This window comes from Corythoichthys intestinalis, chromosome 19 (genome assembly GCF_030265065.1).
Source record: "Corythoichthys intestinalis isolate RoL2023-P3 chromosome 19, ASM3026506v1, whole genome shotgun sequence".
In the NCBI taxonomy this organism is placed as follows: Eukaryota; Metazoa; Chordata; class Actinopteri; order Syngnathiformes; family Syngnathidae; genus Corythoichthys; species Corythoichthys intestinalis.
The window spans coordinates 8204115-8226828 of NC_080413.1; the positions used below are offsets into that span (position 1 = coordinate 8204115).

Here is a 22714-nt window from a genome sequence, read left to right on the forward strand (position 1 = left end):
TGTATATGATCGGGAAAAATTATCGGGAATGATTGGAATTGAATCGGGAGCAAAAAAAAAGCAATCGGATCGGGAAATATCATGATCGGCAGATGCTCAAACTAAAACGATCAGGATCGGATCGGGAGCAAAAAAACATGATCGGAACAACCCTAACGCAGATTTTAATGTTAAGTGTATCATCATTTGTTCTGTAAATTTAAATTAGTGACGGTTAAACGAACATTTTCAAAAATGGTTACTTGAAAAAAAATTTCCATCAATGTTTACTGTACGTGTTGGTTTTATTGCAATAACTTTGTCATTCACAGTCATTTGGATGATTATCATTTTTGAAAAATTATTCAGTCTCACTTTACAATGCAGATTGTTCAAAATCTATAGAAAACATCCATTTCTTTCTTCATTCACATTCTCATAAATCAATTAAAATCATTGACAAACTAGGATACACAATAAAAGAATTTCCCTACTATGGCAAGAGTGAGAAGATGTAGTCACGTGCTTTCTCTCATTATTATTATTATTATATTTTTCACGGTGGCTCATCCTTCCCGCAGCTGGCGGAGCTTGTGGGCCACATTTTCCAACTCTGACTCGATGGTGGCTAGGTTTTCCACCTCGGTGTCCTGATGACATCACAAAAACACAGGAAGTCAGGATACACGTAAGTGGAGATGTCCCGACATTCAAAACAGCAAACATTGCGGAAGGTTGGCTTTAATTTAGTGTTTTTATAATATTTTTAATTTAAATACGTATATTTTTAATTTAAATATATTTCATGTTTGCGTTTTTTGTGCCTCTTGAAGAATTAAAAAAACGCGTGATCGCAATTACTTGGTGTGGGTGGGTATGATGACATTTGGGCTGAGGAGGTTGTTGTCAAGAAAGGGCATCATTTGCTGTCACCTTGTAAAACCCCAGGGCCCCCTAGAGCTTAGCATGAATACTACATTGTTTTCACACGGAATTGGGACATTTGAATGGAGACGTCACCATGTAAATGCAAACATGAAATGTGTCATATTTACAAAGCGCCACCATGGAAACAGCGCCTAAGAATATAAAAAGTAAAAAACAATTTAAAGGTAAAAAAAAATAAAATAAAAATACTTACCTCTGCCTTTCTTGCCGCGCTACCGTCCTCCTCGTCCGGCGTTCTCCGAGCGATCATCTGCAGCTCTTTTTCCTCCGGACTGCGGTTCCTCTTCTTCTTCTTCAGCTCTTCATCCTCCAAGACCTCCTTTGAATGATGGGGGGCTTCCTCCTTTCCCTCCTTCTGGCTTTTGCTCCTCTTCTTCATCCCCTCCTCATTATCATTCTCTTCCTCCTCTTCCTCAGCAGATCTCTTGTCCTGTTCCTCTTTGGACCCGCTTCGTCGCATTTCTCCTGATGCCCAAGCTGAAAAACAGGCGGAAAATTAAAATAATTGCTCTTTTCTTAACTGATGAGCTTCCATCAATCACCTTTTTTTGGGTCCTCCTCCTCTCTCTTCTCGCCCGCCAACCAAAGCGCTGAGTTGTTTTCTTCCTCTACCTCATCTGATCTCCTGCGTTCCTGCGAGAGGATGGAATGTTCACCGGGCCCTCCCAGCGCAGTCAGCATGGATCCGTCTAAGAGGGGATTGAATTGACGGTTAAAGGGAATTGAATTGAAACGGTTTAAAAGAGAGGAAAAAAAAAAAGGATATTGAGTGTCTTAGTGGCACCCTGACTTACAGCTCACAGTTAATTACAGTTATAAAATGCTGCTGCGAATAAATGCAGATATGAAAATGAAGGATCTCACCAGGGATGCTGTCAGGGCTTTCAAGGGATGGCGTGGCATGATTGGGTGCCATGGCGCCACCCTCTGGCGCTTTCCTGTCACCTACAGTTAGTAGTTGAGTAATCAATAGTTATTTTTCAGATGAGTTGGCTAATCAGCTTGGTTATAAATAACATTTACTATTACATTACTGTATACTTTATACACTAGCTGTAAAAGGTGCATTATAACAAAACAACAACAACAACAAAATCTGCTGAGAAAACTCGTGCTGTTTGGATGAGTGATGTTTCATAGTCTTGTTCTGGTCTAAATTAGATGATTTTTGCGTCATGTTTTTGACCTAATAGGTCATGTAAAATTAGATATGTCCCGATCGATCGGGTCCGATCACGTCATTTTCAAAGTATCGGAATCGGCAAAAAAATATCGGCCAATGCCTTTTTTTTAATATATGTTTATTTTTTTAATTACATCGTTTTCTAACTGTATTTAACGTTTCAGACATAATATTTTACACTCATCCAGAGTCTTTAGTTTAGGCTTAAGGGAGGGTTATCAAATTTATTCCGATAACGGCGGAAATCAATTTCTTAAAAAATGTATCACGTTAAAATTAGGGCTGTCAAACGATTAAAATTTTTAATTGAGTTAATTACAGCTTAAAAATTAATTAATCGTAATTAATCGCAATTAATCGCAATTCAAACCATCTATAAAATATGCCATATTTTTCTGTAAATTATATATATATTCTGTACAATAAATTGTTGGAATGGAAAGATAAGACACAAGATGGATATATACATTCAACATACTGTACATAAGGACTGTAGTGGGCATTTCACTCTACTGTCATTTAAATCTGTCTATGCTGTCCTTAGACCGTCGTAAAACTACAAAAAAAAAGTACACAAGCATTGCATTAGCAACAACGTTAGCTTAGCACGCTATACAGGTTCACTAAACATAAACAAAAAGCGTCTCATACAAAAAATATAACATTTCGCTTACTAACATAATATGTACATTCTTTACAAAAACCATACTTAACGAACAAATCTTGTCCAAGGATCATATAAGCACAACATTATCAGCTCGAGACGTCGTGCAGCTATATTGAACTGGACTGAAAACAATAAACCATGTCGCAAAGCGACCACAAGAGTTCGCTGTTGGACAGCACAAAAAGCCTTGCTGTAAAACTTACCAAAAGGCAGAATACTTTCTGAGCGGGACATGTGCGTTAATTGCGTCAAATATTTTAACGTGATTAATTTAAAAAATTAATTACCGCGCGTTAACGCGATAATTTTGACAGCCCTAGTTAAAATATTTAACGCAATTAATGCATGCGCTGCAGGACCCACTCACGCATTGTCGCACTCAATCTGTAATGGTAACGTTTTACCTATATAGAGAGGTAAAAGGCAGCGTAAAATGAGTAGAGTGAATTTTGGCAGCCTTTGGAGCCTTTTTTTAATAGGCTAAAGCATTACAATCCCTCTCCCTACGATTAGAAATATCATGGGAAGCAATGTGGGGAAGCAAGGCAGCAATTGATCTTTTTCTTATCACCTTGAGTTATTTCCCAACGCAAAGAACAAATATCAATTGGTAGCACTGCGCACAGTCATGGTTCCACTTCCCATCATGCATTTGGGCATGCCTACAGTATCATTTACTGAAAGCTCAACAAATACACTAGATGGCAATATTTAGTCACAATATACAAAGTCACAAGTCTTTCTATCAGTGGATCCCTCTCACAGAAAGAATGTTAATAATGTAAATGCCATCTTGAGGATTTATTGTCATAATAAACAAATACAGTACTTATGTACCTTATGTTGAATGTATATATTCGTCCGAGTTTTATTCATTCTTTTCTTAATGCACTGCCAAAATGTATATGATCGGGAAAAATTATCGGGAATGATTGGAATTGAATCGGGAGCAAAAAAAAGCAATCGGATCGGGAAATATCGGGATCGGCAGATACTCAAACTAAAACGATCGGGAGCAAAAAAACATGATCGGAACAACCCTACATGTAATAGGTTATAATCATGGGTGAAAGTGGGCCAGAATGGTCAGGAACGCAGTTCCGGCATAAGATTCAGGGTTTGAATGCTGTTCCAGTATAAGATTCAGGGCCGGAATGCTCTTCCGGTACATGGTGCTTTGATTCCCAAAATATGACGGCAACTGTCAAAACGCTATGTAAAAAAAAAAAATGCTAAGCTGCCACACATGCATTTCATCTACTGTACAAGATCTACCAACATCAGATTTACATACACAAGTGTTAACAACAAGCAGAATAAATTGCTTGTGTAGCATAATCCATTTCCCCCAACATTTATGATTTTATTCCACGGACGGCATGGAGGTTTCCCCAGCTGCTGCAGTTATCAGAGTCTGACGATGATGAGTCACGTCAATGTGCGAATTCACGCAGAAAAGCAAAACGCCTGGACTCATTTATCCGTTTGGCTGACATACTGACATGTGCTCAACAGAGACGGTTAGCTCTGATTGGTTCAAATGTGCATGTTTTCTGGAACAGCAAAAAAAATTTAAAAAAATAAAGGTTGAATTGACGCGACAAAAAAGGCAATGCAACATAAAATAGATCAAATCTTTAAGTGCAACAAAAGAGTTGAGGAGGCTTATTTATCATACTTAGTAGGGTTGTTCCGATCATGTTTTTTTGCTCCCAATCCGATCCCGATCGTTTTAGTTTGAGTATCTGCCGATCCCGATTTTTCCCAATCCGATTGCTTTTTTTTGCTCCCGATTCAATTCCAATCATTCCCGATAATTTTTCCCGATCATATACATTTTGGCAATGCATTAAGAAAAAAATGAATAAAACTCAGACGAATATATACGTTCAACATACAGTACATAAGTACTGTATTTGTTTATTATGACAATAATTGCTCAAGATGGCATTTACATTATTAACATTCTTTCTTTGAGGGATCCACGGATAGAAAGACTTGACTTTGTATATTGTGACTAAATATTGCCATCTAGCGTATTTGTTGAGCTTTCAGTAAATGATACAGTAGCCATGCCCAAATGCATGATGGGAAGTGGAACCATGACTGTGCGTAGTGCTACCAATTGATATATCTTCTCTGCGTTGGGAAATAACTTAAGGTGTTAAGAAAATGATCAATTGCTACCTTGCTTCCCCACATTGCTACCATTGATAATTTGATTGTAGGGAGAGGGATTGTAAGGCTTTAGCCAATTAAAAAAAGGCTCCAAAGGCTGCCAAAATTCACTCTACTCATTTTACGCTGCCTTTTATCTCTCTATATAGGTAAAACAGCACCATTACAGATTGAGCGAGACAATGCGTGAGTGGGTCGTGCAGCGCATGCATTAATTGCATTAAATATTTTAACGTGATACATTTTTTAAAAAATTAATTACCGCCGTTATCGGGATAAATTTGATAACCCTACAACCCTACCTTAAGCCTAAACTAAAGACTCTGGATGAGTGTAACATATTATGTCTGTAACCTTAAATACAATTAGAAAACGATTTAATTAAAAAATAAATAAATATTAAAAAAAGGCATGGCCGATATTTTTTTGCAGATTCCGATACTTTGAAAATGACGTGATCGGTCGATCGGGACATCTCTAATACTTAGTTTTAGTTTCATTTGCTCTGATGGGGAGTTTCAGAACATCTTAGCTGTCAATGTGCACTTTGGACTTATATTTGTTCATTTTTGTTAGGCTACTTATTTATTTCCTTATGATTTAAAAAAGTGAATATTTGCTCGATCTTCAAAATATATTCCATTTCACGCTGCATAATATAAGTAATTTGTACTTATTTTTCCTGAACGTATGTTACTTGTATCTTTATTATTAAAATTTTTTTTTTTAAAGTAAATGTTTACATTAACTTCAATTTTAACATAAATCCTATGTTCTTAAGTAGTTAAAATTGAGATTTGGCATTTAGTATGTGAGGAAATGAGGGAAAATAAAAATTAGGAGCTAGAGGTTGGGTTATTGCTGTTTTAGTCAACTTTTATTCTGCAAATCATTGAAAAAATACAATTTTGAATCAAGATCAGTTTTTGCATGTGTTATAGAAATAACTGTGCTAACAGTTTTTTTGCATTTCAGTAGTTTAAGAGGTTTGACACCCCCCCCAAAAAAAAAAAAGAATGAAAGAACATTTCTGGCCACGTGGCGACCTTTGTGTCGGGGAGTTCCGACAATAAATTCTAGCCACTTTCACCCCTGGTTATAGTACAGTATAATAACAACAACAGTTCATATAGATGAAGTAGTGCTGAAAAAAAAATTTTTTTTTTAAAATGATTATTGCGTCATCTATTTGGCCTAATAGGTCATGTAATAGGTTATAGTACATTATAATATTAGTAATACCAACAGTTTATATAGATGAAGTAGTGCTGGAAAAAAAAAAAAAATATATATATATATATATATATATATATATTTTTTTTTTAAAAGCTGATATTTTATGTGCGTGAGTAAATTTTGGGATGACCACTTTTACTTTTGCAGTATTATGTAGAAGTAACGCTCTTCTTACTCCAGTCAAATTTTTCTTCTATATGTAAATATTGACAGTCTGCTTTCATCAAGGACTACAGAAATAATTTACCTTTTTTTTTTAAATTAAAAAAAAAAAAAAAAAAAAAGACCAATTAACGTTACTCTAAATTTTTTCCTCTTTTTCATATAAAATCGATTACATGAAATATTAGAAATTTCCCATTTTTTATCTAAAATTTTTAAATGAATAAAATGTACTATTAACTCATCAGTTTCCATTGACAGCAACACACATCTAAAGATTTTTAAAAAATGACTGCGTGTTCACGAAACTAAAACATTAAAATTAAATAATTTTTCAAATTTACAATATTTACACGTTAAAGTGACGGAATTATTCTTCTTCACAAGGCAAATAACCCAACATACAACATCAAAACTAATACAAATAAATTCACATCAATAATTTCAAGCAAAATGAAATAGCAAATTTACTTAAATAAAATTAAACTATAACAAAAAAAATCAAACCACAATAACCTCGCACCAGAAGATAAATATATAAGAATTATAATAATTTTTAAAAAATACCATGGGTGGCGACGTCCTGCAGTTCCTTCAGGAAATCGTAGTGGCGAAGGAGCGACTGAAGACGTTCGTCTTGAATGCGCACACACACAAAATCAATTACCCATTCCTTCCTGTTGGCGACTTTTTATATTTTACCCAGCATGCCCTGCACCAACCAATCCATTAAGCCGATGGAAGCAAGCCAAGTCGTCAAAGTGGATTAAAGCACAAATATCGTTAAATCAAATCACACCGATCGCGACAGTCAGTTATTATTTATAAAAAACGCACAATTATAGAAATAATTAAGCCCCGACAGATCTACCTAGCAACCAATTAGCCAATCCAAACGTCAAGAAAAATGTAAAGATTTTACACTGTGTCAAACTGATTAAAGACACAGGGGAAAAAAATACTTACCTGTTCTTAGCGTCTGCAGACATTGCTCGCTAACAGGAAGTGGGCGTGGCCTTGACAGCACATCCGCCAGTGCCTCCACTACACATTTCATCACCTGCGATTTCACAAAAGTCATTCAAAACTGTCATCTTGGGATTATAACCATACAAAGAAAATTACCTAAATTAGTTTATCACTAGACAACGTCCAAACCATTTGAAGTGGGGGTTGGTAGTGATGCCAACCCTCCCACCTCAAATAGATTGGACGTCTATCGCTGTCAATAGCAGCCAATGACCTAATACTAACTGAGCTCACCCACCTCCCCCTAGTGGACAATTTACTTAATGGGAGTGCATTACATTAACAGGCGGTCAAATTATTAGGTACACCTGCTCAAATGTCGATACAAAGAAAGTGAGCAGGTGTACCTAATGCACTTCACACATATGTATATACAGTATATAAATTTTGAAAGCATTTCTTACCTTGACGTCGTCATTTTCCAGAACACTGGGAGTCACCGGTACAGACAAAACTGTCACAAAAAAATGAATTCATGAATGAATGAATGAGAAGACGTAACGAGTGTATTTAATAATGATATTAACGTGTCTTATCAAACATGAAAGCTTCGTCTCTCACCGCTTTTGACGAGGAGAGTCAGAGTCAGTAAGGCGAGCATGTTTGAAGAAAAAGAGCAAAATATCTCTAGGAATACACGCTTATTTTGCCGAATTGTCCTTCAAAATGATATTCGTTTAATTACGAATGCGTTACGGCTGTGTTTGAGTTCATATTTGAAGGTCCTTCGGCGGGGATGGAGCTCGGAGGAAGCGTCGTTCTTCTCGTCACCGACACCTCCACAAAAATCGGTCATCGCGCGCCTTTAAAAGGAAGATTCTGGAGCGGAAGTGACGTCAACCAGGAGTAGTGCACCTGCGCGTACCGCCATCTTGGTCAGGGCGGCAATAGGTTGAAATCGTTATTGTTTGTAAAATAAGCGGAGAATAAACGCGGGGGGAAAATATTGGAAAATATTTATATGTTGTTCTGTTATCTAACATGAAATTAATTGAGACACTGAAAGTTAAAAGAAAGTAATTTCCTGAATAAGGCACATCTACTGTATTCACTGTATGATGCCTTGTTTATTGCATTCACTATTTTTGAAATGCAGTAAATCCCATATGCATTGTGCTGTAGTAATAGAATACCGTATATATTGAAGTGTAATGTTGATAAAAGTTATTCAATTCACTGTATGATGCATTGTGTATTGCGTTCACTATTTTTGAAATGCAGAATATCCCACGACAACGAATATCCCATGATAACAACAACCGAATTATGATTTTTTTCCCCCCCAGTGATAAAAAAAAAAAATACTGTTCTTAAAAAAAAAATAGCAAAAAAATATATAGAAGATTAAAATTAATGAGAAAATTAATAAAAATAATTTTTGGAAAATATAAAAACTACATAATAATGAGGAATTATTGATACATCCATGATTTGTATTTTAAAAATATTTTCAAAATAATTACAAAAAATATGTTCTGCATTGTCCAATATTTGTTATTATTATCTTTTTATGATTTTTTTTTTTTTGGGGGGGGGGGGGGGCAATTTCTCATTCAGCTGTATTTTTCCATTTAATTTAGTATTGTTGTATTAATACTATTTTATATACTTACAGTGTATCACAAAAGTGAGTACACCCCTCGCATTTCTGCAAATATTTATGAACAAATGCCGCACTCTACATCAAATTGGTGTGCATGGCTGTCACCCCAGGAGGAAGTCTCTTCTGAAGACAGTACACAAGAAACACCGCAAACAGTTTGCTGAAGACATTTCAACAAAGGACATGGATTACTGGAACCATGTCCAATGGTCCCGCAAACAGTTTGCTGAAGACATGTCAACAAAGGACATGGATTACTGGAACCATGTCTGATGAGACGGGCGGGCTTTCTTGTGTACAATCTTCAGAAGAGACTTCCTCCTCGGGTGACAGCCATGCACACCAGTTTGATGTAGAGTGCGGCATATGGTCTGACCACCAACAGGCTGACCCCCCACGTCTTCAATCTCTGCAGCAATGCTGATAGCACTCCTGTAACGTTTTTTCAAAGGGGTGTACTCACTTTTGTTGCCAGGGGTTTATATATTAATGGCTGTATTTTGAGTTATTTTAAGGGGAAAATAAATTAACTCTATTATATACTAGTAAGCTGCACACAGACTACTTTTCATATGTCAAAGTGTCATTTTGTCAGTGTTGTCCCATGAAAAGATATACTTAAATATCTGCAGAAATGCGGGGGGTGTACTCACTTTTGTGATACACTGTATGATTTAAGCACATTTGTTAGGAGTAAATTCAGGCATCAAGGTATTAAAATTGATGAATCGTCAGTGAGTTATTAGGCAACTATGCACTAATAAGTCAAATAATGTACTGTAGACATTAATGTGGTAGCCATTTTGGCTCCATTGATGCTTCAGTGTCCCGTCATCCTTATTTGTTACCCCCGTGAAACTAAAGCTGCAAACGTCAACAAAGGACTCGACCATCACTTGTTGAGCTTTTTTTCTTCTTGCCGACATACAAAAGGCGAATTGGTCCATGTTTACCCAGCACGAGGCAGCGACGTCCTTTTGTCTAAATGTGAATAATGTTTTCTTTGAAGCTCATAATAAGACCTTTATGTAAGCCGGTGTGCACACAGTGGGACAATGTGGTTGCAGGTGCACTGTGTTCAAAGGGGAAAAACAGACTGTATATTCCATCATACAGCTCACATTTGCAGGAAAAATCTATTATTGTTGAGCAAACAGGGACATATGGTTCCTATAGTGAGGGTAAGAAAACAGTAAAGCGCTTTCGGGAGGGGCTGTATTTAAATAAACTCAATATCCAGTAAGTAGAGTGCATTATTTTTTAAAAGAAATTATCATTTGTGTTGAAATTTTCATGTATTTGGAATATTGCTTAAATCATTGATAGCGCTCAACGTCCAATCCATTATGACTGGGAGGTCTGTCAGCATTTTTTCTATAGATTCAAATGGATTGGATGTCTTTGGCCATCAGTATCACAACACATCACTATTTTGATATATTGTCTCACCCCTTATATAATATATAGATGACTGACTGAAAAGTTATTCTAAGTTTTATGATAACAATGCATGCATTGATTTTTCCTCTTTTTAGTCCATTAAAATGCAGGAAAGGAACACAATGTTCGTGGCAAACTCCCAAACTTGGAACTCCTGTTTCAAAGCAGCGCAGTGACAATGGAAGGCGCTCGCTCCATGGGAGCAGGCACGCTTGAATCAGATCCAAAGTGGTAGGTCCGCACGCCTGTTTAACTTTGCAAACACATATTTAATTTAGAACTCTGTCAAGATACAAGCAGTTACATGATGTTGTGGTTGGGGGTGTCATAGAAAGTGCAAAGAAAGAAAGAAAAACAGAGCTCGGGGATCATCAATAATTCACGGGGAGAAATAGAAAGCAGCACAGTTAGAATAGAAATGAGAAGAAATTGAAGGAATGAAATGCTCAAGCAGGTTTGCTTAACATGAGAAGGGGCGGGGCTAATTATTACATCCGCCGGTTATGTGTTCGGTTCCATATGTTTTGTTTGTTTTAGGGCTGTCAAAATTATCACGATAACGGGCGGTAATTAATTTTTTTAATTAATCACATTAAAATTAGAGGTGTCAAACGATTAAAATTTTTAATCGAGTTAATTACAGCTTAAAAATTAATCGTAATTAATCACAATCGCAATTCAAACCATCTATAAAATATGCCATATTTTTCTGTAAATTATTGTTGGAATGGAAAGATGAGACACAAGATGGATATGTACATTCAACATACGGTACATAAGTACTGTATTTCTTTATTATAACAATAAATCAACAAGATGGCATTACCATTATTAACATTCTGTTAAAGTCGCACCCTCTGCTGGCGCTTCGGTGCGACTGATTTTATAGGCTTCAGCACACATGAGCATTGTGTAAGTAATTATTGACATCAACAATGGCGGGCTACTAGTTTATTTTTTGATTGAAAATTTTACAAATTTATTAAAACGAAAACATTAAGAGGGGTTTTAATATAAAATTTCCATAACTTGTACTAACATTTATCTTTTAAGAACTACAAGTCTTTCTATCCATGGATCGCTTTAACAGAATGTTAATAATGGTAATGCCATCTTGTTGATTTATTGTTATAATAAAGAAATACAGTACTTATGTACCGTATGTTGAATGTACATATCCATCTTGTGCCTCATCTTTCCATTCCAACAATAATTTACAGAAAAATATGGCATATTTTATAGATGGTTTGAATTGCGATTAATTACGATTAATTTTTAAATTGTAATTAATTCGATTAAAAATTTTAATCGTTTGACAGCCCTAGTCTGTTTTCTTTTGAGTTCCAGATAATCATCCCTTCATTCGTTTTTGAGTTATCAAAGTATAATCTGAAATGGTTTATTTAATTACATTTTGGGTTAACCCGATACCGATACTCAAATAGCGGGGCGTTCTCCCCATGGGGGCGCTGCCGGAGTGATGCCGGAGGTGGCGCATGTGACCTCAAGGAACATACTTTTTTGCCCAACTAAAATAAAGTGTAATTGCATATCCATTCAGTGGGTGGCAGTGGCGCTCATTTTCAGGGTGTGCGCAGTAATTCTGAACCAAGTAAGTGCACACAGCAAAGAGACATGAAGAGCTGTCCGCGATTTCAGGCTGGGCTCACGCAGCGAACCACTGTCTTCTCTGGTCCTCACATGTCTGCCCGAGAAGCGCCATGTTCAGCTTGGGAGTCACCACGACCGCCCTCACCTCCGGTTCCCCCCTAGCCACCGAGAACGCGCCATTTTCGGGCCGTTTGGCTTTGACTTTTAATACAGTAGGAGACGAAGAAATACCACTCTGTTTACTGTGTCTAAAATGTTTGTAGCGGACAGCGTAAAGCAAAATCGATTAAGACATCACTCAAAGACATTACACCCCAATCTCATTGATAAGCTGCTTGATTGTGTACATCGAAAACGTGTCGAATATGGCAAACAATCGTCCCGCTTTGTCAGTGTTACATCAGTAAACCAGCGAGCACTGTTTAGCATGCTCAGTGAAAAATAACCCACACCCTTGCAAAGGAGCTGATACTGCCTGCAGCAAACATAAAAACTGTCCCCCTGTCCGATGACACTGTCATTTTTGTTCTGTTTTTGTTTTTTCGGTCAAATCTTTAGGCATATTGTCTTCATTAGTTAAAGTTGCTATTGATTGATTTTATTAAATTTTCTTTTTCAATCTCAAATGGTCAAAAAATGTACCGTGAGTGTATTTTTACAGTTGGGATGTGACAAAGTGATGCAGTTTAAGTCTTTTCTGTTACAAACAAAACAATGTTAATAAAGTTACACTGATCCCTCGTTTTTCGCGGTTAATAGAGACCAGAACCCGCCGTGATAAGTTAAAAACTGGTAAGTAACGCCTCCCGCACCCCCCCCCCCCCCCACCCCCCAAAAAAAAATTTCAATGTATTTATTCAGAATTAGCATTGGAAAGAGATACATATAAAACATGTTTTTCCACTTTTTTCCAAACTATAATCTTAAAAAACATATCTACTGTATATGGCGGAAAACACAGGCAAGGCTGAAAAAGCAGTTTCTGCAAAAGAAACTGCTGTATTTTAAGCCGAAAGAACTGTTGTGTTTGATAGAAAAATATGTCTATATGCTGCCATAGCAGATTCATGGCGCATTAAGCCACCGAGCTATTTTTAATTTGTCCGTTTTACCCTAAAAACCCTCGTTTACAGACTTCGCGCAACCGCTTTTGTTTCAACCCAGGCATAAAACGAAGGTAATTAATTATATTTATTATTCAAAATGTCTGTCGTTTTTAGCTTAGAATCATTTATTGATGTCTCACATTCCATTAAAAAAAAACGACTTTAAAAAATTATTCACTCACATGTTTTAAACTTTTAAACAAATTATGTCACAATGAAAAAAATGGCGTCTGTAAAAAAGTCACCGATATCAACCTCATACCTATGGCTTAATTGTATTTTTTTAGTTATTATTGCATTTTCTCCGATATGTTAGATGATAAATTATCGATCCAAACAACGAAAAATTGAAAAAAAATGTTTAAAAAGGGTAAATATATGAAAAAGAACTTTTCGACCACTCCTTGATGTCTGTAATTTCTGCATCTCGACCATTGTTAGACTACCATGTTTCACCCATAAAATCCCCCAAAAATCATTCACAGCTGTGTCTTGACACTCACATACATGCTACATGGAGTTTTTTGATTGAAACAAGGTAAGTACGCGATATATATCTCGTTAAAGTCATGGGACTCATGGCGTCTGTAATTCTGCTCTCGCTTGCTCTCCCCTCCAGATAGGGTTTTGCTGTTTAAAAAACTTTTTTTTTTTTTTTTTAAATGTCCTCCTGTTCAAAATTTTTCTTCCCCCAGAAAATTGAGATTTTAAACTTTCCAATGATGTATTACACATGCATAGTGGACTATTTTGAAAGTTGGCCAAATTGGGGGTCTCAGAGCAGAACTGCAAGTCACCTTAGTGTTTTCCGCCATATATATATATATATATATATATATATATTATATATAGATATGTGAATAATTTTTTTAAGCACTTCAAATTTAATAACTATTATAAGTTTTAAACATGTTCCTATCTCATCGAATTATTTTTAAACAAGAACAAAGTAGATAAATGCTCATCTTTATAAAATGCTTCATTGGTTGAGTCCACTCAAATCCGCTCAAGCTGCTCGATTACACACAAGTTGCCACAGCAACTGTTTAACAGGTCGAACAATGATTGACGCATGCGAAGTTTTTGAAGTTTGAGTTCGCAAGAGTCTCTGGCAAGATCAAACGTTAACGTCTGGCAATCATTGTTAAATCTAATAAGCACAAAAGCCGCATGAAGGAGGGTGAGACTACGTGATCGGAAGGGGAAAGCTCATGTGAATTTATTTATTTTTTATTATTGGAAAAAAAAAAATCTGTGATCGACTGAGGGCACGAAGTTTGAAGTGCGAAGTCGCCAGGGATCACTGTATACTTACGTAGGAGAAAATAAGGACACAACGTTAGGCAGAGTTGTCATTATAATAATTTTATAGACAAATGATACTATTTACAGTGGCGGCAGAGAGTTGTGGGGGGCGCGAAACATTTACATTTTCCTGGGGGGGTGCAACAGAAAATAATTGAGAAGCACTGGCTTACACGTAAATCTTCTCAGAGTGCTCCTCTAGCATTATGATTTCAAACAAAGTCACGCAAATACAGCTTTAGAAATACAGTATATTTGTTGTTAAAGTCTTTACAAGAAACAGACACATTTTGCAAACATAAGAAGTCAGCGTTGACAAAATATGAACAGTAATTCAAAAAAAGAAAAGCTTATTAATGTCTTTCCATGAAAACGGAAAACACTTACTTGAAAGTTGTCAGCACCTACAAAAAAGCACGAAGCCCGAACGCTACGATGGCCGACAGGATGTAGACGACTGCCGTCGAGGGGGTAGAGGGACTTTGATCGGAGCGAGCTGAGGGAGGTCGGGTGAAGATGTATGGGTGGTCCTAACAACAAAAATTGGGAAGCATTTTTAATTAATTCATTGACGGAAATAGACGTCCAATTCATTTTGACTGGGAAGGGCGAATGAACGAATGTTCATTCGCCCTTCCCAGTCAAAATGGTTTGGACGTCCATCACATGCTTTTTTTTGCCTCACCGTGGGTGGACAAACAAGAGTGATTGGGTCGGAAAAACTGCTCACAACCGTTTTTCTTCCTTCAGGTTGAAACTGTGTACACAGAAACATGATTAAAACAATTTTCTTTCAAAATATGATTATTGATTCAATAAAAATCCTGTGGTTGACCATGTTGTTCCACAGGCCTTTCGCCAACTCCTCGTGGCCTTTGATGGTGAAGTGGAAGCAGTCGTGGGTGAAGAAGCTCATGTCGATCTTGCCGCTCTGCTCGGAGAGATGAAACGTTAAGGAGGAGAAGCGTGACGATGTCGTGACGTCGTGAATTACGGGAAGGCGAGGAGGGTCGGCCTGCTTTAAAAAGGGCTGCAGAACCACTGCGAAGTCGTCGCGGAAGAAGCGATCGGTGAGCAGCAATGATTCCAGTTTTCTCTGTGGAAGGAAAGAAAGTGAGTCAGGATATGAGCAATTTCACTTTAAATTAGAACAAACAATTAAAAGGTGCCATTGGAATATTATTTCTGTATTTATTTTAGGGGTACAGTGGTACCTCTACTTACGAACGTCTCTACATACAGAATGTTCAGGTTAAGACACACCTCAACGGGAAAATATTGCCTCTTGTTAAGAAAGAAATTTCAAGATACGAAAGCATGGCGGGTACAAGCAGCTTCCAGAGTTTACTGAACATAACATATTTAAACCAGATGTGGGTAGAGTAGCCAAAATTTTTACTCAAGTTAGAGTAGCATTACTTCAAAAAAAATATTAAACTTGTCAAAGCAGTCGTCCCAAAAAGTTTTTTTTTACAGACATCATTTTTTTCATGGTGACGTTATTTGTTTCAAAGTTTAAAATATGCGAGTGAATAATTTTTTAAAGTCTTTTTTTTTTTTTTTTTTTTAAATGAAATATTAGACATCAATTAATGATTATACGCAAAAAATGACAGACATTTTGAATAATAAATATAATTCAGTACCTTTGTTTTATGGCTGGGTTGAAACAAAAGCGGTTGCGCGACGTCTGTAAACAGGGGTGTCCAGGGTAAAACGGACAAATTAAAAATAGTTCGGGAGCTTAATACGCGATGAATCTGCTATGGCAGCATATAGACATTGTTTTATCAAACACAACAGTTGTTTTGGCTAAAAACACAGCAGTTTCTTTTAAAGAGGAGTGCAAGAGCAGAAACTGCTTTTTCAGTCTTGTCCGTGTTTTCCGCCATATTTATACTTTTATATTTATATATTTTTTTAATCGAGTTAATTATAGCTCAAAAATTAATTAATCGCAATTAATCGCAATTCAAACCATCTATAAAATATGCCATATTTTTCTGTAAAATATTGTTGGAATGGAAAGAAAAGACCGAGATGGATATATACATTCAACATACGGTACATAAGTACTGTATTTCTTTATTATAACATTAAATCAACAAGATGGCATTACCATTATTAACATTCTGTTAAAGCGATCCATGGATAGAAAGACTTGTAGTTCTTAAAAGATAAAAATAATATATGAATATATAAATAAAACATATAAATATTTATAAAAATTTATAGAAAATAAATAAAAGATAATAACTAGTACAAGTTATAGAAATTTTATATTAAAACCCCTCTTCATGTTTTCGTTTTAATAAAATTTGTAAAATTTTCAATCAAAAAATAAACTAGTAGCCCGCCATTGTTGATGTCAATAATTACTTACACAATGCTCATGGCTGCTGAAGCCTATAAAATCAGTCGCACCCAAGCGCCAGCAGAGGGCGGCAAAACTCCGAAAAACACAACAAGTACACCTTTCACTTAGCTGTCGTTTTAATTCGGGGCATTTGTGCGTTAATTGCGTCAAATATTTTAACGGGATTAATTAAAAAAATTTAATTAACGCTCGTTAACGCGATAATTTTGACAGCCCTAATATATTATACATACATACATACATACATACATATATTACATTTTTGCATTGGGAGAAAATACTTTTAATTTTTACAAGTACATTTTAAAGCAGGTAATTTTGTACGTTTACTTAAGTTAAAAAAAAAATTTAAAAAAAAAGAAATAAAGTACCTCATCCACCACTGTTCGTACCTGAAACTCCAGATTAATTTCCACCAGCTCTCGTAGCTCTGCAGACCGACTCACTGGTTCGATCAGACACGAGCAGAAGGAGCTAAAGTACATTTAAATCATATTACATTGTATCACCACTGGCACTAAATCAAACATGTGCAAGTTATCCAAATAGCGCTGCCACTCACCGCTGGAGAAGGCAACCCGGTGTGGGCTTCTGCACCTCCCGTAGCGTTTGCATGGGAAGGATTTGTACCACGTTGACGATCATGCGGGGAACCTGAAGCAACGTGTGTAGACCAACAATGTCATTCGCACAAAGGCTCATTTTCTTTATCCTCTGCAAAAAAAAAATTAACATTTAATGACCAGACCTCATTCATAAGCATTTCCAAGGAGACCGCCATGTAGTGCATGAAGTTGTCGGCAGAGAACAGAGCCTGGAGGAGACACGTTCATTGACTGATGAAGCAGTCGATGGCAGCCAGCGCGTTAAAAGGTCAACAACAAACCTTGTCTTTACAATAGTCGCAGATGTCATTCATGCCCATGAGAATGGTCAGAAGCTTCCAATCTTTCTCAAAATTCAAACCCTTGTCGATACATAAATTTAAAAAAATAAACTTGTTTTGTCCCATTACTTTTGAAAACGAGTATCGTTTTACCTCATAACTTCTGAGGGTGTCGATTAAATGTCTGGTCTGGCCGGGAAGATTGCTAACAAACATCGATAGAATAAATATTAGCTAAATACCCAGTTGCCAAGGAAACAGAAACCTTAACATTCTCATACAAAGTGTTTTGCCCCGTGACTGCCAAGTTGAGCCCCGTTTGCCCCAGGTGGGCTTCCATCCCGTGTATCGTCTTCCCCTGGGCGGCGCCAAGCACTCTGGGATTGAAAAGCTTGATGATGTCTGACAAAAGTAAAAAAAAAAAACTGAGCAATAAAAGCTAGACGACACAATCAGCGATGAACAAAAAAACTCACTCGGCAAAGTAATGACGTCCTCGTATGAGCCGAAACCGCCGATGCTGGAATATCGCATTAAATTGAAACTCAGTTTCCATTTCTGAGTTACAGGATGTCAGTTTACCTCCAGGAAACGTGGCGAAACTCGATGGGAATGCCCAGCACGGTGGTGGCATTAGCGCCGATGGCCGTCTGTGTGAAGAGGATACGCACGGTGAGCATATGGAACAGAAAGTAGGTAAAGAGGAGCACTCACCGTGAGTGAATCACCCAAGGCGGCAACTACTTTGATGTCACCTGCTTTTACAAACTCCACTGTGAGGAAAGATGAACATATAAGGAAGGATATTTACAGTACGTGAGGTGAGTGACCTACCTGAGGACGGGGTAGAAAGCGAGGGGCTCATGTCAGGGCATTGGAAGGCGGGGTGCTTGAAGCCGACAGGGCGAATTTTTTCAGGAAACTCCTAGAGAATGATCATGTTTCAGTGCCATTGACGGCGACAGACGTCCGATCCGATTGGACGTGTATCGCCTTTAAGAGTTGTCCGATAATGACTTTTTAACCAATATCGTCCAACTCCAAAATTCCAATTCTCTAACCGCGGAAGCCCCTTTTAAAGACTGTACACAAGAAAGCCCGCGAACAGTTCGCTGAAGACATGTCAACAAAGCACATGGATTACTGGATTACAATGTCCTATGGTCTGATGAGACGGGCGGGCTTTCTTTTGTAGTTATTTTGAGGGGAAAATGAATTAACTCTATTATATAAGCTGCACACAGACTACTTTTCATTCTGTCAAAATGTCATTTTGTCAGTGTTGTCCCATGAAAAGATATACAGTGGGGAAAATAAGTATTTAGTCAACCACTAACTGTGCAAGTTCTCCCACTTAAAAGATTAAAGAGGCCTACAATTGTCAACATGGATAAACCTCAACCACGAGAGACAGAATGTGGAAAAAAAAAACAGAAAATCACATTGTTTGATTTTTAAAGAATTTATTTGCAAATCATGGTGGAAAATAAGTATTTGGTCAATACCAAAAGTTCATCTAAATACTTTGTTAGGTACCCTTTGCTGGCAATAACGGAGGCCAAATGTTTTCTGTAACTCTTCACAAGCTTTCCACACACTGTTGCTGTTTTTTTGGTACATTCCTCCATGCAGATCTCCTCTAGAGCAGTGATGTTTTGGGGCTGTCGTTGGGTAACAGACTTTCAACTCCCTCCACTGATTTTCTATGGGGTTGAGATCTGGAGACTGGCTAGGCCACTCCAGGACCTTGAAATGCTTCTTACGAAGCCATTCCTTTGTTGCCCTTGCTGTGTGTTTGGGATCATTGTCATGCTGAAAGACCCGGCCACATCTCATCTTCAATGCCCTTGCTGATGGAAGGAGATTTTTACTCAAAATCTCTCGATACATGGCCCCATTCATTCTTTCCTTTACACAGATCAGTCTTCCTGGTCCCTTTGCAGGAAAACAGCCCCAAAGCATGATGTTTCCACCCCCATGCTTCACAGTGGGTATGGTGTTCTTCGGATGCAATTCAGTATTCTTTTGTCCTCCAAACACGAGAACCTGTGTTTCTACTGAAAAGTTCTATTTTGGTTTGATCTGACCATAACACATTCTCCTTGTCCTCTTCTGGATCATTCAAATGCTCTCTAGCGAACCGCAGACGGGCCTGGACGTGTACTTTATTCAGCAGGGGGACACGTCTAGCAGTGCAGGATTTGAGTCCCTGGCGGCGCATTGTGTTACTGATAGTAGCCTTTGTTAATGTGGTCCCAGCTCTCTGTAGGTCATTCACTAGGTCCGCCCCGTGTGGTTCTGGGATTTTTGTTCACCGTTCTTGTTATCATTTTGACGCCACGGGGTTAGATCTTGCATGGAGCCCCAGATCGAGGGAGATTATCAGTGGGCTTGTATGTATTCCATTTTCTAATAACTGCACCCACAGTTGATTTCTTTACACCAAGCGTTTTACCTATTGCGATTCAGTCTTCCCAGCCTGGTGCAGGTCTACAATTTTGTCCCCGGTGTCCTTCGACAGCTCTTTGATCTTGGCCATAGTGGAGTTTTGAGTGTGACTGACAGAAGTTGTGGACAGGTGTCTTTTATACCGATAATGAGTTAAAACAGGTGCCATTAATACATGTAAGGAGTGAAGCCTCGTTAGATCTCGTTCAAAGAAGTTAGACCTCTTTGACAGCCAGAAATCTTGCTTGTTTGTAGGTGACAAAATACTTTTTTCCACTGTAATTTGGAAATAAATTCTTTAAAAATCAAACAATGTGATTTTCTGTTTCTGTCTGTCATGGTTGAGATTTACCCATGTTGACAATTACAGGCCTCTCTAATTTTTTTTAAGTAGGAGAACTTGCACAATTGGTGGTTGACTAAATACTTATTTGCCCCACTGTACTTGAGTATCTGCAGAAATGTGAGGGGTGTGCTCACTGTTGTGATACACTGTACATATAAATAAGTTTATAAGGGGGCCACTGTGCTTCTAGTAAAAACATGTTAGTCTGGAGCCCTGTGTATGTGAAGTGAAAATTTAGACAATTACTTCAAACATTGTCAAAATATCCAACTATTTGAGTTGTTGTAAAAAAATATGGTCTGGTCACAATATGACATTTACTGAAAATATGTTTTGCTGTTTTTGTACAATTAGTGTATATTATGAAAAATATTACCGTAATTTTCGCACTACAAGGCGCACCTATTAGCCACCACCCACCAAGTTTGACCTGAAAACAGCTTTTGTTCATAGTTAAGCCGAACTGGACCATAAGCCGCAGCTGTCCTCACTGTATTATGGATATTTACACCAAAAGATATTAACCAGTAACACTTTATTTGACAGCGGCATCATACGACTCTCAAAAGACCAAATGAACCACCATTCATTGCTTCACGAAGCTTCATTTGACCATCATTGCTCCCTTGGGAGAGACAATCAGCCTCTGCTGCCATCTGCTGTCAACAATGTTGATGTCCAACATGCTTCCTAGCATGCATTGCAGCACTACAGATGTAACAAAATCAAAATTCATGTTCTGCGCCAATTATTTCTTCAGTTACTGTTCGTTGTTTCATTAATTGCTAGTTATGGTATTTGGAAACACTTTTTTGACAGTGGCGCCATAAGAATATCATGAGATAATCATGACATGACACTGTCATGAGCATTAATGAATGCTTACAAAAGATGCCACTTAGTGTTTTCCGTCATATTATCTCACTTTTGAATGAATGTAAAAGATTTGAGCTGGACACAAATGGAGTTAGTGACTTAATTTGCCGGATGACGCTTAATGACATCTTTCATAAGCATTCAATAATGCCCATGATAGTGCCATGTCATAATTATTACATCTTTCATAAGCATTCAATAATGGCCATGATAGTGCCATGTCATAATTATTACGTTTTTTTGACAGTCTCATGGCGCAGCTGTCAAATAAAATGTTACATATTAACAAAAAAAAAAGTTTAAAAATCAACAAATAAGACGCACTGAACTATAAGCCACAGGATTCAAAATTAAGGAAAAAAGTAGTGGCTTATAGTCCGAAAAGTACGGTATTAATTAGCCAACTCTGAATTTGTTTGTTCTAGTTGGTTGTTGATTGGTTTTGTTGTTTTTGTTTTCTTGTTTTTCCCCCTCCCTCTCTTTCATTGCGTGGACTTAAAGAGTATCCCACAAAATAAGAATGCTGGACGATGAGATCCGAGGTGGGATTAAATAACTTTTTCCTCCTCCCACTCCCTTTCGAGTGCAAAAAAATATTCTGAACGATACTGTATTTTGATTCTTTTGCGCATCCACAAAAAAGCATCATCATCTCATGAACCAAGTATAATACATTTTTGTTGGAATATACATTGAAGGCTTTTCACTCGTGCAGTTTACCATTAATACCTAAATTAAACAGTGAGTTCATGCTATATGAAATATAAAGCACCTTATTGAGGGCTTCCTTACTGTAGTGTCGTATTCCTTCTTCATACTTCCACCACCAGTTGTCACCTAAGAACAAAAGATCAGCCAACTGCCAACTTGAAAATAAAACACATTGTACTTTTAACTTAGCGGCAAACAACAACACATGGCGTTCCAGCACTTTACCTTTGACACAGCGCGACACTAGCGCGCATGTTGCCACGGCGACGCAAAGCCACCCCATAGTAGTAGTGGTGGTGTGCAACGGGGCAAAGTCAGTCAGTGGGGCACCCCTGCGTTGAGTCGTTTTGGCAATCTCAGCGATTTTGTGGCTAGGCCACGCCCACTGAGGATGCTTGACAGTTGAGGTCGTCCAATAGGGAACGCTGGTTTTTAAAAAGTTGTTTTTCCATGTTTTCACCTTTTCAATTAACTCTGAATGTTCACGTTAAGTGCCATTGACGGCAATAGACGTCCAATCCATTTTGACTGGGGATGTATTGAAAATGGAATGATTTAAATAATTTAAAAAAATAATACAAAGGCCGCTAATTTTGAAGATCACCTGTTTTATTAATTTATTT

General features: G+C 37.4%; 2 protein-coding genes across 6 annotated transcripts; both read right to left on the reverse strand.

Moving 5' to 3' along the window:
* Window positions 1-254: 254 nt before the first annotated feature.
* Window positions 255-8209, reverse strand: chga (chromogranin A). Its single transcript, XM_057823053.1, has 8 exons — window positions 7944-8209; window positions 7787-7836; window positions 7320-7413; window positions 6921-6989; window positions 1792-1872; window positions 1470-1616; window positions 1121-1404; window positions 255-629 (listed from the first exon to the last, which is right to left on the reverse strand). Exons 1-8 carry the CDS (start codon window positions 7981-7983, stop codon window positions 546-548), a joined length of 849 nt encoding a protein of 282 aa, XP_057679036.1. The 5' UTR covers window positions 7984-8209; the 3' UTR covers window positions 255-545.
* A 5699-nt stretch (window positions 8210-13908) lies between these two features.
* Window positions 13909-22405, reverse strand: si:dkey-177p2.18 (phospholipase B1, membrane-associated). 5 transcript variants are annotated; one of them, XM_057823256.1, is made up of 14 exons: window positions 22317-22405; window positions 22153-22217; window positions 18545-18635; window positions 18425-18483; window positions 18293-18360; window positions 18187-18230; window positions 17992-18112; window positions 17711-17915; window positions 17573-17638; window positions 17387-17478; window positions 17217-17298; window positions 15283-15543; window positions 15133-15204; window positions 13909-14977 (listed from the first exon to the last, which is right to left on the reverse strand). In XM_057823256.1, exons 1-14 carry the CDS (start codon window positions 22372-22374, stop codon window positions 14852-14854), a joined length of 1410 nt encoding a protein of 469 aa, XP_057679239.1. In that variant the 5' UTR covers window positions 22375-22405; the 3' UTR covers window positions 13909-14851. The 5 variants fall into 5 exon arrangements, with proteins under 5 accessions (XP_057679239.1, XP_057679238.1, XP_057679237.1 ...); XM_057823255.1 differs by having other exon boundaries at window positions 17711-17791; window positions 17864-17915; window positions 22153-22405; XM_057823254.1 differs by having other exon boundaries at window positions 15283-15378; window positions 15442-15543; window positions 22153-22405.
* Window positions 22406-22714: the final 309 nt, after the last annotated feature.